General features: G+C 45.1%; 5 protein-coding genes across 5 annotated transcripts; 3 read left to right on the top strand and 2 right to left on the bottom strand.

Annotated features, from left to right (window-relative positions):
* The first annotated feature begins 80 nt into the window (after window positions 1–80).
* LOC120446720 (dnaJ homolog subfamily C member 11) lies at window positions 81–2,392 on the top strand. Its single transcript, XM_039627832.2, has 6 exons — window positions 81–331; window positions 397–973; window positions 1,030–1,327; window positions 1,381–1,497; window positions 1,557–1,980; window positions 2,042–2,392. Exons 1-6 carry the CDS (start codon window positions 257–259, stop codon window positions 2,180–2,182), a joined length of 1,632 nt encoding a protein of 543 aa, XP_039483766.1. The 5' UTR covers window positions 81–256; the 3' UTR covers window positions 2,183–2,392.
* A 218-nt stretch (window positions 2,393–2,610) lies between these two features.
* On the top strand, window positions 2,611–4,731 carry LOC120446721 (beta-1,4-N-acetylgalactosaminyltransferase bre-4). Its single transcript, XM_039627833.2, has 5 exons — window positions 2,611–2,872; window positions 2,943–3,244; window positions 3,303–3,726; window positions 3,786–4,004; window positions 4,067–4,731. The coding sequence occupies exons 1-5, from the start codon at window positions 2,748–2,750 to the stop codon at window positions 4,206–4,208; spliced, it is 1,212 nt and encodes a 403-aa protein (XP_039483767.1). The 5' UTR covers window positions 2,611–2,747; the 3' UTR covers window positions 4,209–4,731.
* Window positions 4,732–4,768: 37 nt separating this feature from the next.
* On the bottom strand, window positions 4,769–11,659 carry LOC120446719. The gene is made up of 7 exons (XM_039627831.2): window positions 11,406–11,659; window positions 7,678–7,763; window positions 7,417–7,616; window positions 7,150–7,355; window positions 6,027–7,084; window positions 5,556–5,747; window positions 4,769–5,489 (listed from the first exon to the last, which is right to left on the bottom strand). Exons 2-7 carry the CDS (start codon window positions 7,744–7,746, stop codon window positions 5,355–5,357), a joined length of 1,860 nt encoding a protein of 619 aa, XP_039483765.1. The 5' UTR covers window positions 7,747–7,763; window positions 11,406–11,659; the 3' UTR covers window positions 4,769–5,354.
* Window positions 11,660–12,470: 811 nt separating this feature from the next.
* LOC120446722 (inactive selenide, water dikinase-like protein) lies at window positions 12,471–14,413 on the bottom strand. The gene is made up of 2 exons (XM_039627834.2): window positions 14,263–14,413; window positions 12,471–13,897 (listed from the first exon to the last, which is right to left on the bottom strand). The coding sequence occupies exon 2, from the start codon at window positions 13,883–13,885 to the stop codon at window positions 12,689–12,691; it is 1,197 nt and encodes a 398-aa protein (XP_039483768.1). The 5' UTR covers window positions 13,886–13,897; window positions 14,263–14,413; the 3' UTR covers window positions 12,471–12,688.
* An 85-nt stretch (window positions 14,414–14,498) lies between these two features.
* Window positions 14,499–18,829, top strand: LOC120446718 (chaoptin). The gene is made up of 9 exons (XM_039627830.2): window positions 14,499–15,000; window positions 15,057–15,217; window positions 15,277–15,446; window positions 15,506–16,108; window positions 16,171–16,425; window positions 16,484–17,095; window positions 17,152–17,246; window positions 17,306–18,193; window positions 18,263–18,829. The coding sequence occupies exons 1-9, from the start codon at window positions 14,900–14,902 to the stop codon at window positions 18,654–18,656; spliced, it is 3,279 nt and encodes a 1,092-aa protein (XP_039483764.1). The 5' UTR covers window positions 14,499–14,899; the 3' UTR covers window positions 18,657–18,829.
* The last annotated feature ends 2,541 nt before the right edge of the window (window positions 18,830–21,370 follow it).

The raw sequence follows: 21,370 nt of genomic DNA, 5'->3' as shown, positions 1-21,370 counted from the left end.
GTTGGTGACCCCATCAGCAGTTCGCCGTTTATAGTGAGACCGTACTTCCGAAGTATGACCGCATCCGACAACAAAACCCTGTTGGAGCAAACCATCGTCAACTATCGGAACATTCAACACATGTATAGTCATTGCGTAAAAGTACCCAAAAATTTCGAAATCCAAAATTAACATAGAACGCCGGTGAGGTCCGTGCGCTGTCTTGTCCCCGCCCCTTTTTGAAGCCGAGCAGGAACCGCGGGACTAGTTCATCGATATGGCTTCTGATCACGAGGAGTCCGACGCAGAGCTGGACGAGAACTATTATACGTTTCTTAATTTGCCCCGCGATGTACGTGCAGCGTCACCGGCCGGTACACAATACCACCGATCTAATCCACTTGTCTCAATTTGCAGGCCACCGCGGAGCAGATCAACACGGCGTACCGGAAACAGAGCCGCATGTTCCACCCGGACAAGCACCTGGAGCCGGATAGCAAGAAGAAGGCCGAGATCATGTTCAACCGCACGAAGCGTGCGTACGAGGTGCTCTCGGATCCCCAGCAGCGGGCCATCTACGACTCTGTGGGCGAGAAGGGACTGCGCACCGAGGGCTGGGAGATTCTGCACCGGACAAAGACTCCAGATGAGATTCGGGAGGAGTATGAGCGGCTGGCGGAGGCGGCCGCTGAAAGACGTCTTCAGCAGCGGACCAATCCTCGTGGTAACATCACCATCAACGTGAATGCCACGGAGATATTTGCGCCGTACGACGACTCCGAAATGCCTCGCGTAGAGATCGGCTCCATGAGCATTGCCCAGTCCATCGAGGCTCCGATCACGCGCAAAGATATGATTGTTATGAGCGGCAACCTGTACTCATCCAATGGCAATGGTAGCGGTGGCTTTGTGATCGCCGGACGCCGGCTGCTCAGCAAGGGCTGGCTAGAACTGTGTGCCGGAGCTGGCAACGGATTCCTTCTGGGCCTTAAGGGTAAATTTTTGCTTTTATATCTGTATGTATGATGTGCATAAACATTTATTTTGTAGGCGGCCGCACTCTTAGCCAAAAGCTAACGCTCAATGGCGGCACTAATCTAAACTTTCGTGACCAAGGTGTCATACCCGCCCTGTTCTCCACTCTGGCCGTTCAGCTGGACAAGCACACGATGGGGAGCCTAACGCTAAACGCCGGTCCGCAGTCCTCCATGTCCACTCAGATCGATCACTCCAAAGAGACGTACTCGCTGAGTTCGTCACTGGTGATTGGAACGCCGCATGTTTACTTCGGACTTTCTTACACCCGCAAGATGATGGAGAATGAGCTCAAGCTTAAACTGGCGGCAAAGTAGGAAGATTGCACTTTTTTAAATTCCGATTTATTTATTTACCTCGTTGCAGAGTTGGAACCTTTGGCTTTATGGGAGAGTATGGAGTGGAAAAGAAGGTTTCCAAGTACAGTTCTGTGACGGCCACGGTATCGATTGGTGTGCCTTCTGGAGTCATACTTAAATTCAAGTGAGTGAATTTCTGAAGCCGGAAAAGAAGTCAAAAATTACCGACACCCTCCTCCACAGAATACTTCGTTCAAATCAATCGTATGTGTTCCCTATCCATCTAAGCGATGAGATAGTACCAGCTGCAGTTTTCTACGCCTCGGTGACTCCAGTGATTGCGTGGTTCTTCATCAAAAAGACTGTGATGGACCCGATGGTGGCGGAGCGAAAGACCATTGAGGTGGAGCGGACGAAGCGTCAGAATGAGCAGAGACTGTCCGCCAAGAGGCAGGAGGCGAGTGCCGCCATTCATCTAATGCAGGCCACGTACAATAGGATCATGACCGAGGAGCTGGCGAGGAATGGGCTGATTGTCACACGAGCCGTCTACGGCTGTACTGCGGAGGCCGGCAGTCAGTTCAAGCCAGAGCAGTCGCTCGACGTCACCGTACCCATTCAATGCATGGTCAAGGACGGGACCCTGCAGCTGCATGACTCATCAAAGGTAAGACAAGTTCAGAGATGGTGATTCGCGTGATATTAATAAATTTCCTTACATCTTTCAGAGCGACCTGCCCGGCTTCTATGATCCGAGCATCGGCGATGATAAGACTCTGCGGATAGAGTACACCTATCAAAACCAGTTCAAAGTGATTAACGTCAAGGACAACGAGGCGCTGCGACTGCCGCTACCGCTGCCAGGATAGTGGGGCCTTACTGCTCTGCACTGCAATTAGTTTAAATCTTCAGTTGTGTTTGTAACTTGTTTTTATTCTTGATAGAAAAGACCCATTCCCAGGACTTGGGGGCAAATATCCGTTCGCATAGTTCCCCAGTTTACAATACCACTCTGTAACTCGCTATTTTTGGGATTCTTACGAGATCCGAACAGCGCAATAAATCACAAAACCAAGAGACAGTTCGGCCTTTAGCTTTAATTATTTGTACATATTGCTTTGTAGTTGACACATCCAGCTGTTCTTTAAATTCTAAAATGCATTAAATATTTTTAGCAATAACAGACAGATAATTCTACAGATGTCTTTTTTTGAATTTGGCGCCATCAACTATCGACAGTCGGTCGATTTATGGCTGCAGCTATTGCGCAACTCTGGCAACCCTGGTTGAGGGGGACTCTCAGCTGATTTTTCTGATTGGACCGTGGAGTTGCAAGTTTTAACGTTTTTTGTTCGGTGGGCGAACTTTTTGCGCTTGAAAATGCCAGTTCGCAGCGCCAGTGCATCGAGCAAGGTATGATGCAATCCTCGGACCATGTCCCTCTTCACAAAGGCGAATATCATACGCTTCCTAGCCGGCGCGATATGCTTGTTGCTGGTGCTTAACTTTGTGGGCTTCCGCACCGACGGAGGCAGCGGCACGTCCCTCAGCAAGCTCAGGTAACTAATCCTAATCATATTGCTTGTATTGGGGTTATCTTATCAAAACCATTTTTTCTGCGGATGTTAGCATTCGGCGTGTACATAAGTATGCTCATATCTACGGGAACGCTAGCAGCGATGGAGTCGGAGGCGGAGAAGCTTCCAGGCTGCCCGCTGCCCCGCTCGCCTTATCCAAAGACAGAGAGCGGGACCAGGAGCTCCATGGCGGACCCAACTCTACCATAAGAACTGTGATTGCCACGGCAAACTTTACTTCCATTCCACAAGACTTAACGCACTTCCTGCTGGGCACAAACAAATTATTGCCCCCGGGACAGAAATCCACATCCGCCCTCCTTGCAAACTGCACTGATCCCGATCCCCGTAATGGTAAGCTCTGCTTGGACATTTTTTTTAGTACAATTTAAAATACGCAAATTCCCTTCAGGTGGACCCATCATGCCCAACACGACACTGGAGTCACTGGACATCATTGAAGCAGAGCTCGGACCTCTCCTGCGCCCTGGTGGCGCCTTTCAGCCAGAAAACTGCAATGCCCAGCACCACGTGGCCATTGTGGTGCCCTTCCGCGATCGATACGCCCATCTATCAGTTTTCCTGCGCAACATCCACCCATTTCTGATGAAGCAGCGCATTGCCTATCGCATTTTCATTGTAGAGCAGACCAACGGAAAGCCCTTCAATCGGGCTGCCATGATGAACATTGGTTTTTTGGAGGCCTTAAAGCTGTACCAGTGGGATTGTTTTATATTCCACGATGTCGATCTTCTGCCTTTGGACGACCGCAATCTTTACAACTGTCCACGTCAGCCGCGGCACATGTCAGTGGCTATAGACACGCTGAACTTCAGGCAAGCCCAGTGAAGAGATAACCACATAATCAATATTAAATTGATTCTTTCATTTATAGGTTGCCTTATCGATCAATATTTGGAGGTGTTTCCGCAATGACGCGTGAGCACTTTCAGGCCGTAAATGGGTTCTCTAACTCATTCTTTGGCTGGGGCGGCGAGGATGACGACATGTCCAACAGGTTGAAGCACGCCAACCTATTCATATCAAGGTATCCGGTCAACATAGCCCGCTACAAGATGCTGAAGCATCAGAAGGAAAAGGCCAATCCTAAGCGGTAAGTACACCATACTACAAACCATAATTTAGACTAATACAAATGTACTTTTTTTTTGACAGCTATGAAAACCTACAGAACGGCATGAGCAAAATAGAACAGGATGGAATCAACTCAATAAAGTATGCTATCTACAGCATCAAGCAATTTCCAACCTTCACTTGGTATTTAGCCGAGCTAAAGAACTCCGAGCGCAAAAGTTAGCCTGCATAAAAGACAGCGTAACAATACGTGACCATTCCAACTCTTAAATATGCGTATGTACAAAGGACAACATTACTTTCACGAACGGTAGTCTCTTTTAATAGAATGACAGATAATCATGGCGGCATGGTTAGAATATTAGGCACATATTGTGTATATGGTAGTATGTCCAGTAACTATACTCATATTACAATGTAGTATACTTTTAATCCATCATTTAGCTTCAATTCGTAATCCAAGAACAACAATAAGAACTCGTCTCTGTAGCAATAATCCTCCCGTTCACTACTTAAAGTGCTCAATGATACTTATCTATATTATATACCTCCGTTGATTTTTCTATTCTTTTATGTTGTTTTAAGTTTTTTGTTGTTTGACTATAGTGTTTTATTAACTTCTCAAAAGACGCAACACCTATTCCTACAAGGTGAAATGTAGATATTACTTTTGTGATATGCAAATTGTTATTCGATCAGAACGATTTATACCAAAATAAACTTATAAAAACTTTTACTATACCAAACCCCCACGCAAATCGATCCATTCAAATAGTTCATCGCTTCGTTTGTTAGATCTCGTTTTTTATTATGGTTACTACGTGTATTAGAAATAGTATTTATGGCTCTGTAACGACTGAGTTACCTTTTAAGTCGCTGTTACGATTATGGTTTATGATTAGTGGGTATTTGGGGGCGCTGGCGAAACGAATAATAGGGGAATTGGATTCCACGGCTCATTTATTAGTGTTTGGTATGCGGTATGCAAATTTAAGTTAAAACAATTGGCATCGAGTAAACTTTTTGGGCATCCCACTGGCGAATTTAAATGCTTGAGCAACAATTTTGAGCAAACTAGGTGCGGATAAACTACCAAATCCGAAAAAAAAGTATAACAACCGGTCCATCCGTAGATGACGCTTCACAAATTATATACATAGACAATAACGTATAGATATATAGACATAAAATTTGGCAAACAAATTACGCGTACAACCAATTGACAAGCAAGCCCGATAGAAGTTAGACGACCTAGTAGAGAGCAATCAAAAACACGGGGCAGGATTTAGCAGTTAGAACTATTAACGGCAAATATTAGAAACCTATGTACAAGTTACGGTGTTCCGATGTCCGGCGATGCCCGCCCGCCCTACATAATGGAGCAGGGCATGGCACAGCAGAGGGGCAGGCACACGGGCACCATGGCGGCACCGGACTTGGTTTTCGTCTTTGACTTGGAGCCGGACTCGTACTCGTACATTCCGGATCCCTTGGCCCAGCGACCCTGCGATTGTGAGATTATCAGTTGATTAAAATCCGTTTTTTAGCTTGGTAAGTAACCAATACTCACGCCTGAGGCGGATCCAGCATGCATCTCCTCGCGCTTCATCACGATGGTGTCGTGACCAGGTGGATAGTACACCTCTTTTCCCGCCTTGTTCACGGATGGCACATGCTGCTGGTTGGGCGAGGCAACCGCCGTCTCGATTTCACGCTTGCGCACTGGAGTCTCAATGTCCACGCGATCCACATGGTCAGTGGTCTGGAAACCGAGATGATAAGAGGTAAAATCAATGGAGATCATAAAAATCACTAAGCACTAAATGACACTTATGATATCATTAAAGCGATATCAGTCTTATCTTTTTCCATTTGTAGCATGTTAAGGTGCTACTTTGGGTATTATGAGTCCATACAAATGTAATCCCTAACTATCGTTTTTTAGGCAGCTTGATAACGATGTCATAAGTTCTTCAAATATTTATCTATTTAATTACTGACTTGCAAAGCTATTACTCTTTAGAACTCGTCGATTACTTACAGTGCCGAATGACTGCATCAGATCGTCCACGCGCTGGGGAGGATTGCTATTCACTGGATACTCGACGCCATCCACGGGGAATGGAGATGGGGAGCCGTAGTCAGGACCACGTCGGTTGTTTGTGTTGGTGGTCGAGGAGTATTTGTAGCTGTAAGTGGTCGAATTTGGGGGATAACCATTGCCATTTGGTGGCTGCTGTGGGTACGCGTTGTTGGGTGGCAGCTGCTTCAGGGGAGCGGACTGAGGTAGACCCGGCTCGCAGGGTCCACCGTTCGGCGGTCCGTGGATGCTGTTGACCGTGTTTGAGGTCTCTGTCTCCTTGTAGTAGTAGCGATTCACTCCCGGCTGCAGTGGTGGACTGTGTGGTCCTCCGTAATTGGGACTGTGGGCCGGACTGCGCGGCGGATAGCGCTGCTGAGGTGGCAGCTCATTGACTGTGTTGACGTGATCCGTCTTGTGGATGTTGTAGATGACCGTACGGTTGCCCGGTGGAGTTCCCGCCGGACCCGATCCCAAAGGCAATTGACGGGGCTGTGGGCTCACACCGCGAGTGGTGGTCTCCTTGTGCTCCCTAATCTCGTAGGACTGGTTGCTCACCACCGGACGATCGCCATTCCTGTTCAGCGTGGAGTAGCTCTCCGTGTTGTACACCACCGTCTGTGGCACAGTGTGCGTGGGTTGTGGGTGCGGAACGGGCGAAAGCTGCGAGAAGTTCTGACTGGAGTTGTGGCTCTCGTGGAGCTTGTAGCTGTTGCTCAGCGTATTCGAGTTGTTCAGCGTGTGAGTGCGGTTAATGGTGCTGGTGTTGCTGCCGGGCCCAGTGGCCGGGATCTCGTAGGTGTAGGTCCTCACCGTGGTGGTCACCTTGGTGCCTGGGGCGGGCAGGATGCCATCGCTCAGGGCGATGTCCTGCAGCTCCTTGTCGATGGTGGTGCCGCTGGTCAACGTCTGATGGGTGCTGCTCGTAGCGGGCAGCAGCTCCACGTTGTTGTTAATGGTGCGATTGCTCTCGTAGATCTTCGACTTGCTCTCGTACTGTCCACCACTGGGAGAGTGGGCTGGAATGATTCGAATGGTGTACGATTAATGGGTGTACTGCAGATGCATAACTTTCAACTCTTACCCAGAGTATAGGGCTTGTCCTTGGTCTGGAACTCATCCCTCTTCAAGCTGGAGTACTTGGCCGTGGACTGAAGGGTGCTGTAATCGGTGGGACTGAAGGTCTCCACATCATCAATAAATGGCTGCTGGCCACCGGTACCCGAGTGCTTGCTGGTCTTCACCACTCGCGTAGTCCTCGTTACGGTGCCCGAAGGATCAGTGCGCTCACTACAGCAAAACATGAATCCTTGTTGAAATTGCTACAATTTGAGATCGTGGTCAAACTCACAGTGTCCTATAAGTGGTTCCATTGCTGGGCAGCAGATCGCGTTCCCTGTTGGTAATCTGACGTTCCTGCTTCAGATCCTCCAGCAAGGCATCCAATTGATCTATGTTCTGGTCGGGGGATTTGCCCTGGTACGAGACATTGTTGTCGCCAGAACTTGAGTATTGATAGGATGACTTCTTATAGGCGTAGTTCTTGTCGTTCTAGGGAAATTAATGGTATTAGTGATTTACTATTGGAGGTGGACAATAAATCAAGGCTTACCCTGCCCCATTTTGAGGGCTTGTCCCGCAACGAGGATGAGTAATTTTCCGAACTGCTCGAGTACTGCATTTTCAATTAGTTTTTAGCTGAAACGGAAACCAGTATCATTCATAAATTATTCAAATTCTACGTGTGAGTAAGTCAAACGATTCGTGGGTGTCTGCGAGACACGTAATCACGGATTTCGACCCCGAACAGCAGGTTGATTTCACGTCAAGGCGGTTCGCAAGAATCCCAAGCATTTTCACCACCCACGTTCGATGTTTCCATTTTCGGAAATGGCCGCATTCGCCACTCTGAAGTGAGAACTTTTGGCGCATTAATGGAAGCTTAAGTCATCTGAAGTGGGCATCACTTGAGCACACAGAGCATGGAATTCCAAACAACAATGGATGCGATGAACAGTCGGTGCCCGTCATGCGAAGATGAAATGCTCTAGAAGGCGGCGGAGATGGTTCTTAAGGGCCAGGCCCTGCGAAACTGAAATCTACTTGGTAGTGATGGACTGCCCATCATCCAAAACCTCATAAGTTGAAAATTATTTAAACTGCGTTCTTGGTTAAAGAATTACATATTTATATAGTATTATCAATGAGATTATGAAGATTATATAGATAGACACGGTATGATAATATCGTTATCTGATAAACGAAACATTTACCTATTAACAATGTATTTTATTTTGCTTCTTAATTATTAGCTAACTATTTCTATTGTTTTATCAACCGGCTTATTGATTGGTTAATCAATTAGAGAAGCTTTTTCACAGTTTATTTTAAAAGGATACGGCCTATATGAAATGCTTTACAGATTCCCAAAGTGGATGCAATTTTTTCCTTGTTATACCTATAAATTTCCATGTTTATATATACATTAATTGTAGCAAATTTATTTGTCAGTTCAAAAGCTTTTAATTTGAACAATAAATTCCCACAACCTTGAAATTGCAAGGCAAAGTATTTATAATAAATATATGATCTTTGAATATCAGCTTCCCATTTTTAGGACATCAAAATAAACATACCCTTTGGCAGAGAAACCAAAAGTGCTGGCATTGATTTTCAGAACTGACAACATGCAAAAAAAACAAATAAAACAGGCAGAAGTCAGAGGCAAAAAGTCGAAATTTCAATGTCAAACTGGTTTTCACTTTCGGTGGCGTGTCCTTAAACTCCTTTTTTGTCTGGTCCGGAATATATACATACATACATGTATACTCGTACATTTTTGAATGCAGTTTTTGTTTTCCGATTTTCAGAGATAACCTTGGGGTAAGAGATAGTCGGAGATGAAGCAAAAATGCGAGGATGACCGACTACCGAGTACCAACGATGATGTCATAAGACGGAGCTTGTGACAGCAACTGCATTAAGCGTCAACGCAAATTGTAGCTTAAGTAATCAAATCAAGGCGAACTAAATAAGTCACCTTTCAGTGGAAATGGGTGACGGGGGTGGGGTATGAAGGTGGGGATGGGGATGGGGGATGCCACGCCATATGGTCAGCGGAATACAGCTAATAAAGAAATAAAGCCTCACAAAACACGAATAATAATGCCTCACGTCAGCGAAACACACGCATAAAATAGCCCAATAGAATATACATAGATAAAAGGCCAAATCTAATTGATGCCGCCGCCAACGCCGCCTCCCTCGCCCCCTACCCACCCACTATACTATAATACACTATATACGCACACTATATAACTCGGCTCCCCCGATCTCAGCACGTTTTTAGCAGTTCTCTGGGCCTGCGATTGGCGACAAAAACAAACAACAAACACAAATGGCCGGAGAGCGAAGCGCATGGTTTGTTTTTGCATATGTACACTGGCAGCTCAGAAATGATCTCATATACTGGGGGCTTTGGAGCTCTGGGGAGCAGAAACATGTTGCTGTTTGTCTGGCGATCGGAATTAACCCGTTGAGCCACTACGTGCCATTTTAGCACTTTGAGCAGCAGCACTGAATACTTGGTTAGTTTTCTGGTTTTATGAATGAAACACTTTTCATTATAAAAGTTTATATTGATCATTCATTTTGTGCAGTGCAGAACGTAAAGCTTTGTTTGCGAATAGAGGATTATAAGCGATAAAGTTAAGCACACTTTCCTATTTTCCAGTTAAGGCAAACGCTTAATATTAGCGTACTATCTTATAAGGCACGAGAAAGTGTGCCAACCACTTAATAGTATTGCAAAACTAATTAGTTAACATTTTGGAAAGAAATAAAACAACTATCAAAGTTATGAGAAGTTAGGGCATTAAATAAACGAGTAGTTTACTTTTGTATCGTAACAAATAATTTCAGATATTTCTCTTTGAATTAAGGGTACGGATTTCGAACCATTAACACAAAGTTCAAGCATAAGAGCAGCCAATACAAATGATCTACAACTAACTTTACTCATTTACGCAAATTCTGCGCAAAAGTAAACATTTATCTAAGAAGGTGGGATGTTTGTTATGAATCACAGATTGATTTTTAAAATTGCTACGATTTACAAGAGAAAATTCAGAGAGCTTGATTCACCGTTTTTAAGTTCATAAATCCAATTTGAAATGGTTAAACAATTAATCATCCGTTCAAAATAGAAAAAATGCTCCGAAAATATAAATTTCAAACAGAATTGGAGAGGATGCTTTCGCATTGGGTTAAGCCATTCAAGTGGGCGGGGCTGCGGAAAGGGGAAGCGAGATTGCCGATCAGAGATCGCCAAATGCCATAAAGCATACGTAGGCAATGGCAAACAAAATCGTAAAATAAACAAATATCGGGCCAACAACGAGTTTGAAATGGCCAAAAAATAAAAAGCGAAGGTGTTGTCGTCGTCGCTGGCGTTCTGTTGTTGAACTTTCCGAAAATCAAATATCGAAACGTAGGCGAAATCTAACGTCTATATATGCGCCAGGCATGTATCACTATCTATATGTAGATATGTTTATGTTCTACCAGCGCTGCAAGTGTGTTGCGTATCTGTGTGTCGAGTTGCCAATTTGTGGCACCCACACAAGGCACCAAAAAACAATCCACGAGTTCAAGTCAGGCGGACATAAACAAGCTGTAGACGCCGTTTGAACTTGGCTAAATTAAACGAAAGTTTAGCGAGCGTACAATTCGGATACAGATGCAAAGATACACAGATACATTTACTGGGCGAATTTCCGAGCAAAGACTTTTCGACTCTTCGACTTTTGCCGAGCCATTTTATTTCTTGTTTCTTTTCTTTTTTTTTTTTTGGGTTTTTTCTCATTTTCGTCGGTTGGTATATGAAAACAAATAATTCTATTTTTAGTTCACTGCCACTGTTCTTTCAATTTGAATACTGCGCCGTTCCGTCGGGAAATAAATCGAGTGTACGTACGAGTGCCCACCGTACATGAATCATCTGGCCAAGAAGAGATACACAAGCAATAGCGATCCGCCAGATACATCGCTACATGGCCGAGGAGGATGCGTTTTCGAATTTCACTTCAAAAAGCGAGTACTTCCACGCTCATTTAAGGCAGCGACTGCCAACCACCACCGCCACTGAGATTGCGATTGGGACCACGACCACGACCACGACACGTAGGGAAAACTAGTTTCTAACTGCGGTTTCCGAGCTCGTCTTCCACAGACCAAAGAGCCCCAACAGCCCACACAATATCCATCCAACTATCTATCTATCTATCTATCTCCATTTGTATCGCTATGTGGCTCTCGGGCACAAATACTTGCAGCACTCACTGTGCACTTTTCCAAAACTCCAAAAACGCAACGTACGCTCCAAGTACAGTTCAATGGGGAGGGAAAATCTCTTCGATGTGCGGGAAATTCGTTGGTCAGTGTATTAGTGTTCGATCGCTCCCAGCACAAAAGTGTAACGGTGCGCGCAGTGTAAGTTTCTCGTGTTGGTTACGATTCGGGTTCGGATCTTAACGCGTCGCTAGCTCGGGCGGTACTGACGACCCACGACGATCCGCACTTGCCACCAGCGATCCCGATCCCCACCAGTGCGATCCGATCCAACAACGATGGCAACTTGCCGGAGACCTGTTCGCCCGAGAGCATCTCTCGCTCGGTTTTGCTTTTCAGAGCTTGCAAAGCTTTTCGCTCTCCGCATCTAATGGCAATTGATCAAACAGTAGAGGTTAAGCTGGTAGGGTATCTGATAGCCTACGCTAATTACTATTTCATTCATCTACGTTCTTTAAATGACCATGTTTCGAACTAACTCCTAAACTTATCATAACATTTTAATTTTAAGTTCAGTATAAAAATATTAGTTAAATAAGCGATTAAATAAGAAGTGCGCTTACTCAGATAAATACTTTTGCCACACGTAGTTGAATTTCTTAATTTAAAAAAATGACATTCATTTCCTTTTTGCTAGCTTGATACCTGACAATTACTTTACTGATAACACGCTCCCAAGTTTTAACTGCAAAACAAAGCTTAGCGATTAAGATTCACACAAACGTCCAACAATTTGACTTCCAAAACGCAGTGCTGATTTCATTAGCGAGCGACTGAGAACCTAAATTAGCAAACAAATTTAAAATTTACACCACGAGAGTTTTGGTTCCAAAGTGCTGGCGTACTAACTGAAAATAAATTCAAATAGTAAACCCTTTTACAATTTATTTAGTAGGTCAAATCATTCGATTAAATACTCAAATCACACACGACTGTTCAAAATGTGATTCCGAAGATGCTCCACTTTTTGCCAAGCTGTGAGCTGCAATTTAAAACCAAAGTTTACTGAAAAAAGCTCATTCAGATGCCCCGCATTCCCCGAAAAATCCGTTCTCGTCCGTTTACTCGATACAAAAGAGTCAAGTGTTTTCATTTTATTCACTCGTATTGCAGTAGAGACGTCCATGATTATAATGATCAGAGAATCTGTAGTTGATAAGCTTTTTTATAAAAAACAAAGACCGATCATGCCGGTTACAACTGAGGGGAGCAGCAGTTACGTTAATATTACGATACTTAAGGTAGACAATAGCGACTGGTCAGGCAATGGAGACCTAGTCCTTGGCGGGCACCTCGATGACGCGGGGCTTGTCGATGATGCGGGCGGTCTTATTGCCCTTCTCAACGATGCCGATGATCCAGGCTTGGTAACCCTCCTGCTTCTCGATGTCCTTGCAGTAGGCAGCGGCCTGCTCTCGCGGCAGGCAGATCAGTAATCCTCCCGAGGTCTCCGCCGAGTGGCCTTGCAGCAGCTGGAACATGTTGCCGCAGGCTTTGGCCACAGCGGCCATCTTGGCAATCACCGGCAGATTGTGGATAACAAAGGAGACATCCTTCTTCTGATGCGCAGCCAGGGTTTGTGCGTGGCCGAGCAGTCCGAATCCGGTGATGTCGGTCGCACCATGGGCATTGTACTTGTGCATGAGGCGGGCGGCAACACGGTTGAGCCGCGACATTGAGTTCATCGCCCGGTGGTAGGCCTTGCGCACATCTTCCTCGGACACCACCAGTTTGATGCGGTTCCAGCGCTCCGGCTGGTCAATCCATTGGTGGGCATTTACAGCCACCTGGGTGCCAAGTGGCTTGGTCAGCACCAGGACATCCCCAACCACGGCGTTATCTGGCACAATATACTCATTTGGCTGGCAAATGGTCGAGGCAACCCCTCCAATGGTGCACCACGGATTGACCACGCTCTGGCCTCCAGTCACAGTGGTGCCCGCCTCCAAAGCGGAATCCTTAAAGCCTCGCATGATCAACGGAATGACCACGTCACGCTCCTTCTCTGTCATCTTGGTGCTAACCGCCAACAGCATCAGCATGTTGTCGCAATCAGTGACTCCCATCGCGTACAAATCGCTGAGCACATTGGCGCACGCAATTTTGCCCATCATGTAGGGATCATCGACAATGGGGTAGAAGAAGTCAGTGGTTTGCACCAGGCAGAGACCGCCGTGTCGCAGCGGAATGACGGAGCAGTCCAGGCCAATACCGATCCGGGGAATGGCGACGTTGAGGAACTGCGGTTCCTGGTCCTGGGCGGAGTAGTCCTGCTGCAGGGCGGACACCAGCTTGGATAGCACATCCTGTGGCACCTTGCAGCCGCGCCCCTTAAGATCCGCGAAGCGTGTGAGCCGGAATGAAGCATCCAAATCGTGAGCTGTGGGATCGAATGGACGACGCAGCTCGGCGTCGCCACCGCCATGGAGCTCCAAGTGGGCCGAGTTCAGCACATCAGCGGCGTAGCTCATCTTGTTTTATAGCTGTGGAAGGGGGTAGCAAAGAACAGGAGGTAAGTTGTGAGTTCAACCGATTAACGCACTTTTGCCGCGCAATAAACACATAGTGGGCTATTCTATGCAGCGAGTAACTCGCGTTCTCCCCGGCCACCAATACCACAGCGCTCAGACGTGTATGTACACGGATTTTCTGCCGCGTGTGTGTAGCGCGGCCTGTGATTGGCTGTTGTCGCGATGGCGGCTAAAACGGGCGAAGTCAGTATTTCTCCCTGTCGGCGAGGCGAGCAACGTGAACAATGCCCACTCATTTCAATTGCAAAATGCCAAAAAAGTGCGCACTTTGTATTTTCCACATTGTTTGTTGCGTTTGGTTGTGCCTTAATACTTACGTTTACTTGTGCGAATGTACAACGATAATTGTAGGGTAACGTGAGCAAATTTTATTTATTTTGCGCCTGGTTTTGCTTTTTCAACGAGCGAGATGTTACAACAGGGTTGTATTTGCGTGTGCGGGCGATTCGATATGCGGGCTGCCGATGGTCTGCAGCGATAGTTTGACAGGGCTGCCAACTCGATTGAAATCTATCGATTGCATTGTGCGCCAAGAGTAAAATAAATAAAAATATGTTATTACAACGAAATCAATGGGAGCATTCAAATGAAAACTGTGGCTCGCAGTGTCATTTCTTTTGGCGACACTCAAAATAGTTGGCCTTAATTCAATTAAACGATGTTAGAGCTCCAATGTGCTGGTCACAAAGAGCGCTCAAGAGCGGCCCATGAAAACCTGTTGCGCCAGCAGAGCGAAAAGTAAAAGTAGAAGAAACCATTTACCTTTGTTCGTTGATAAGACAAGTCAACTTTACTTCTTGGGCTGAAAAAAACCAAACTAATTCGAGCGGAACATCATTACACAAAGAACTAAAACTTCCAGGAAGTCGAAACCCACACAAAAGTCCCGAGTAACGAAATTGGTTTGGGGCCATGGGATAAACTAAATCAAAACGGTGACGAAATCGCTAAAACATGATTCAGCTACGCCTGCGCAGTCTCGTCTTGCTGCACTTCGTTGCTCTGGCAAGTTCGGAATATGTCTATGGCGAACCCGAGTTCAAGTGCCCCAAGAAGTGAGTTATCCCCAAAATATTACACACTTCTTCATTAATATGGTGTTTTTAAACAGATCCAAGGCCTTGTACCCCTGCGAGTGTGTAAAAGGCAGCGATAATGGGCTCTACATTCGCTGCGAAAATACCAACTTGGCTACCTTATCCGTTGCCCTCCAGAATTTAGCCTCTTTTGGTTTGCCCATCGAGGAGTTGACAATCTACAGAGGACATTTCGGTGCGTACTTCTAGCAGCCCAAACAACCTGTAAAATTTGAAATCTAATTCCCTTTCTAGTTCGTCTATATGGGCCACTTTTTGCTCATATCAATGCGCGAATGCTAATCATAGAGGAAACACCGTTGGCCACCATTGAGGATTACGTTTTTTATGGAGTAAATAATACTTTGGAGCAACTGCATCTACTCCGCACAAATCTAAGCCATGTGGGACAACTAGGATTCGGCGTAAGAACCAAATTATATACCGATAGCATTGTTATCAAAACGGCCAATGCCTTTTACAGATTCTAGGAAAGGCTAAGGAACTGGTAATTGACGGCCATGCCTTCCAAATGCTACCCAAGGATCTATTTGCTGGTCAGGAGATCGCAAATAGTCTGGGAATCATCCGTGTGATCAATGGTAACCTCAGTGATCTGCCTATAGAGACATTCCAGCCATTGCGGAAACTAAAAACGCTCGACTTGCACGGAAATCAGTTGGAGAATCTGAAACGCAACCAGTTCAAGAATCTGAGAGAGTTAGAGGTTCTGGACATAAGTCATAACATGATCAAAAAACTGGAGGCACAGCACATAGCTGATCTGACAAAGCTGGGATGGTGCAACGTTTCTCATAATGCACTAAGCGAACTTAGTCGTGGAACTTTTGCAAGAAACTCGGTGCTGAAGGTGCTCCATTTGTCCCACAACCAGATTGCACGCCTGGATGCAAATAGTTTCAGGGGTATGCGTTTCCTCCGGCGCCTTTTCCTAAGCGATAATGTGCTCACGGATATTGGTCGTGGTACTTTCGGCTCGATTGCTCGTATTGGAACCATAGATCTGGCACGCAACCGCCTTAACAAGGTCGAGTTCCAGATGTTTACCCAGATGAACTACGTGGAGGTACGATACTTTTAGATTTTTTTGATGTTAAGATGTTATGACTTAAAATTGATGCTTTTCAGTTGCTCGATTTAGCGGAGAATAACATAACCAAGATTGAAAAGAACTCTTTCAAGGATATTTACCAGGCCATCATAAACGTATCCCATAACGCTCTTGAGCTAATTGAAACAGCCGCGTTTGAAAATTGTGTAAACATTACAGTTCTTGACTTGTCTTATAATCGCTTGACCAATTTTTCGCGTCGCAGCTTCGACGAGACCACTTTCGCCACCTATTTTCAACTGAGCTTTAACCATCTTACCAACCTAGCACAGGTAATAGTGAACGCTTTTAATGTATACCAATTACTAATTTCTTTATTTTATACTACAGATTCCCATACAAAATATGACAGGCTTGAAAGTATTGAATGCCTCGTACAACAGCATAACCGACATACCCAAAAACTGTTTTCCGAAGCTCTATGAACTGCACACCATCGATGTCTCGCACAATAACATCTCCAGCATATTTAATGGAGTTTTTCAAACCCTTTTCTCGCTACGATCAATTGATTTGAGCTATAATAGCATGAGGGAAATCAAGTCCTCGACGTTTGGCACTTTGCCAACCCTCTTAGAATTGGACCTGAGTTATAACGAACTGGAATCCGTGGTGCGAGGATCGCTGGCCAAACTGACCAGTTTGCGACAGCTGTATTTGAATAACAATCAATTGGAAAAACTATTCCAGTTGCCAATTTCCCTAAATGAGCTCTACTTCAGCCATAACAAACTCACTAAGATACCAGCGGGCACCTGGCCAGTGATGAACTCTCTGATCTACTTGGACTTGAGCCATAACCAACTAGGTGACAGTCTGAACGGCGAAAGTTTTACTGGCCTGTTGGTGGTGCAACGACTGAAGCTGCAAAACAATGGCATCAGTCAGCCACCAATGGAAGCGGTATCTGTCATGTCAACACTGCAGTACTTATATTTAGAGGTTAGCAAATGCTATTACATTTCTAAAATAAAATATTCATCCAACTTTTCGTTTAGAACAACAATATTACGACCTTAGAGCGAAGTGCCTTTGGTAAGCTTCCCGTCTTATTTGAATTAAACATGTATGGTAATCAAGTTAAAGATATAAGGTAAGTTCCTATATTAGATATGTATATTTTTATTAAAATGTAATTTTTATAACTTATAGCAAACGAGCTTTTGAGGGTCTGCTGCAACTGCTCACTTTAAATCTGTCATCCAACGGAATTCAGACTCTGCAGAATGACATCTTTATTGGCTTACCATCGCTGCGAAACCTTGATTTGTCATTCAATTTCCTCACCAAATTGGACAACAAAACCAATGGTGTTTTGGATGATTTACTTAGCTTGGAAACCTTAGACTTGAGCCACAATCGTATAAGTTTTGTGACCAAGAAAACCTTTCCTTCTCATCAGTACATTCCGTACAACCTACGAAACCTGGACCTGAGCTACAATTTAATGCCCATACTGACCTATGACATTTCCTTTGGCACCAAAAAGCTGGTTAAGTTAGATGTATCCCACAACCAGATCAACGATCTAAGGAAAGGAGTTATCTCTAATTTCACTTCACTTCAAAGTTTGGACATGTCTCACAATGATTTGGCTAATCTGAAGTCTGAAGAGCACATCTTTGACCTGCCTCAAAACCTAAGCCACTTGGACCTTTCCCATAATCGAATCTATCACTTGCCCTTCGCCAATCTGGTGAAAGTAAAATTCCTCAAATACGTTGATCTTACCAACAATAGTCTAGAAGATGTGCCAGCTTCGATGGTGGGCAGCATGCGGAATGGTAGCCAAGTGCTTCTGGCTGGCAATCCCCTGCACTGCGGTTGCAACGCACGACCTCTGAAGTACTTCATGCTGCAGCAAACGATAGCTGGTGAGAATTTGCAAAGCATTTACTGCGCGACGCCGGCTTTGATCAAGGACAAGCAGCTTATATCTCTGGACGATGACTATCTGCACTGCGCCGAGGATGAGCAAGAGCTGTATAAGGGCATTGACTATGAACAGCTTACAGATGTCCGATTCCGAGAAGTGAAAACGTATGCATATTTTGTGGTTAAAATTTAAAGAAATGTATAATCCTTGTAAATCATAATTTTTTCCCATAGCAACAAAGCTGGCCTGTTGACCCTAAGCTGGTATGTCTCCGGCTTTTCAGACGTCGCAGACTTCCACGTTTATATCCGAAGCAGTAGCAATGATGTGCTTTACCAGTCGGACTATGCCTATAACGATCGTACCGCCCAGATCCCGGTGGAGGAACTCTCGGCGCTAGGAGAAGAGACACTGCGTGGCGCTGAAATATGTATAGTATCCCGGGATAGCGATGGAAATACGCGGAAGTGGTTCTCCGGGCAGTGCCAGCAACTACCTTCGCTGAAGCGACCCCGGACATTCTTCTTCGGAAACTTTCAGGTCAGGGGAGGCGTTTCCCGGACCTCCAGCAGCCTACCTCATTGCCTTTTGTATATAATACTCGTTTTGTTTGTTGCCCGATTGTAGAAAACTGTGCAACAACATAGTAAGTTGATATCTAAACTCAAACTTAAAATCCCTTTGTTATGCATTCCAAAAATGTTTGTAATAATGATAGTTTCCAAGTTACCAATTGTGCATTGTATGTAAAAATCGTATTAAGTTCGCATCAATGTGATAAAATGAATGTTAAAAAGTGATCAGATTGTCCTTGATCTTTGATCCCATTGTTGGCCGTGTACTTGAGTCGCTATGGCCATGGCTCACTGTAAGGACACGCTGTGCTCTGACCTTACAGCTGAACATGTGCGCGACGCCCTATTATCACAGCCGTGCGCACATGTATTTGTTTACTTGGACGCCGCCTCGCGTGGGCAGCGCAATTCAGAAAGCGTTGGAGCCCACAGCCAACCGAACGGGCCAGCTGATGGCTGATGGCCCAGGCTGGCTGACTTTCATTCAGGGCGAAAACACAAAGGCTGTTCTCCGAAGTGCTTCTCGGCGCGGCGATTCATTCTCAACTCGGACTAGGACTCGGCTCCTGTTTGTGCAGCGGGAGCGGACAAAAGGACTGCGAGCGAGTGAAAGGACTCGCCTGAGAGCCTGGCAAATGCGCACTCGCGCTTTCAGCCGAAAAGGCATGCGAGTAACACACTGGCGGTCATAATAATTAGCACAGCTACAGTGTCGACTAACCCCTAGAAGTATGCTACTGGTTTTGACTTATGTTGCTAAGTTGTCCATTGCATTTTTCTAAAAGTATTCGAGGATGGCAATGATTTATTATTAAAGACTAGCGTATTTAGATATAATATATATACCATATAAAATTTCTTTTGACGTTCTGGGTGTTTTTGTATATGTCTTTAACTTTTATTTTTTTTTAAATTAATTAACATCTTTATTTAATATTATTCAGGAACAGGTCAATTAAAGCCTTTAACCTAAATGTTGTCTTAAGTAAATAATCTCTTAATTATAAAATATAATTTGTTTTCATCTTAATATATAGGAATAGGTCAAATTTCGAGTAGTGAGGTTTCAGGTAAATAATATATTCATACTATCATCTTAGAAGCAGCCCAAAATGTCTTCTTTTGAGCCTGCGAAATGTCTTTAACTAAGTTTTATTTTTAATGATGCTTAGAGATATATCATCTTTTTTACTAGCTTATCACTGAGCTAGTCTTCGATCTATATGTAGTTTTATTACCTTACCGAAATATATGAAATCTATTCTGTAGTCGCCGGAATATATTCAAGGACTATCCATTCGAAAGACCCTCCACTGTGCCCTAGGACACGAGACACTCAGGACATGTGCACTTTCACTGCCGCGCCACCCACATGCTCTCGGTTTCACTTTGGCCGCAGAAGAATGTGCTTTTGTGCCGTTCGCCTTTGCCATCCTGTTCCTCCTGCCCCGCCGCCTCCTCCTCAGGATTTTGGCAGGCGACTTTGCCTGTCCTTATCGATTTTCAGCGAATCTCGCGGGCTCGGCTCGGCAGTTTCTGCCTCTGTTTCTGTTACCACGGCGCACGTCAGTGGCATGCGAATCGGGAAGCCAAGTTTCACTTGTCGCGCTGAGTTCGTTCGTGTCGCAGCAGCAGCAGCAGTAGCAGTCGCAGCAGCAGCAGCGAGTGTGCCGTTATTCCGTTCGTTACATAAAGAAGAAATTTCAAATAGCAAGTTTAAGTGCGCTGCTCGGTGGCGAATGGCATAAATCAGCATTCAGCGATAGCAGCATTGTGATAAACATTTAAACGAAAGGAGCCAGCGCGACCCAATAAAAAAAAAGATATAGAATAACCTAGTGAAATCATAACGAAGTAAAGAAAATTAATGAAATAGTGTGAATTTTGGTGAGCCAGCGACTGTGTATCTGGTGCATAGAGCCCTACATATATGAAAATATGAAATATTAAATGTGCCGTAACACGGGCGTTAAAAAAATTACCAGGTAGTCGTGGGCTCGGGAAAAAAGAGGAGTTCGAAAGCGACGAGGACGAGGTGGAGCAAGCTGAAGGAGGAGGAGGAGCAGTAGGAGGTGGAGGAAAGATGGCGAAAGACGAAAGCGAACGAAATTGTAATAGAGGTCAAAAGAAGCATTGATTTAACGTGTGCACTTCCTCCCACTTTCAGCTCCACTCCTCCTGGCTTCCTCTTCGTCGGCTCCTCCTTGTTGTTCTCCCACCCCCACCACCACTACCACCACTACCATTGCCACCCACCGTGTGTCCTGTGTGTCCTGTGCCGTTCTTCGTGCCACGACTGTGAACTGTGTCTGTGCGTGCCTCTCTCGCAACATTTGCGTGTGCGTGCCTCCTGTGTCTCTGTGTGTTATAAATAATTTGTTTAAAATTCGTCAAATCGCTTGAAGTTTCATTCAATAAATTCCATCTATCAGGACACACACTGGCACACGCACGCACTCACACACACACACGCACACTGTGCCCCGTGTGGCGCCCGTGAATCGTGTATGTATGTGCGAAAAATGTTGATGACGAACCACTTACGTCTATCGCAACCCACGAATCCAACGAAACCACCACAAACACAGCCGCAGCAGCTGAAAAAATCGCATGTAACACACCAATACAATCGCACACCACTCACACACACACACAGACACACACATAGCCCTAGGACACACGTACCGTTCAATATCCAATAAGAAACCAAGCATAATTACATAATCAAATAGAACGACTGGCAAAAAATAAGGAAATATAAAAAGA

This window comes from Drosophila santomea, chromosome 2R, assembly GCF_016746245.2.
Source record: "Drosophila santomea strain STO CAGO 1482 chromosome 2R, Prin_Dsan_1.1, whole genome shotgun sequence".
In the NCBI taxonomy this organism is placed as follows: domain Eukaryota; kingdom Metazoa; phylum Arthropoda; class Insecta; order Diptera; family Drosophilidae; genus Drosophila; species Drosophila santomea.
The sequence above is the reverse complement of the archived record's forward strand: the minus strand, read 5'-3'. Positions and strand labels throughout refer to the sequence as shown.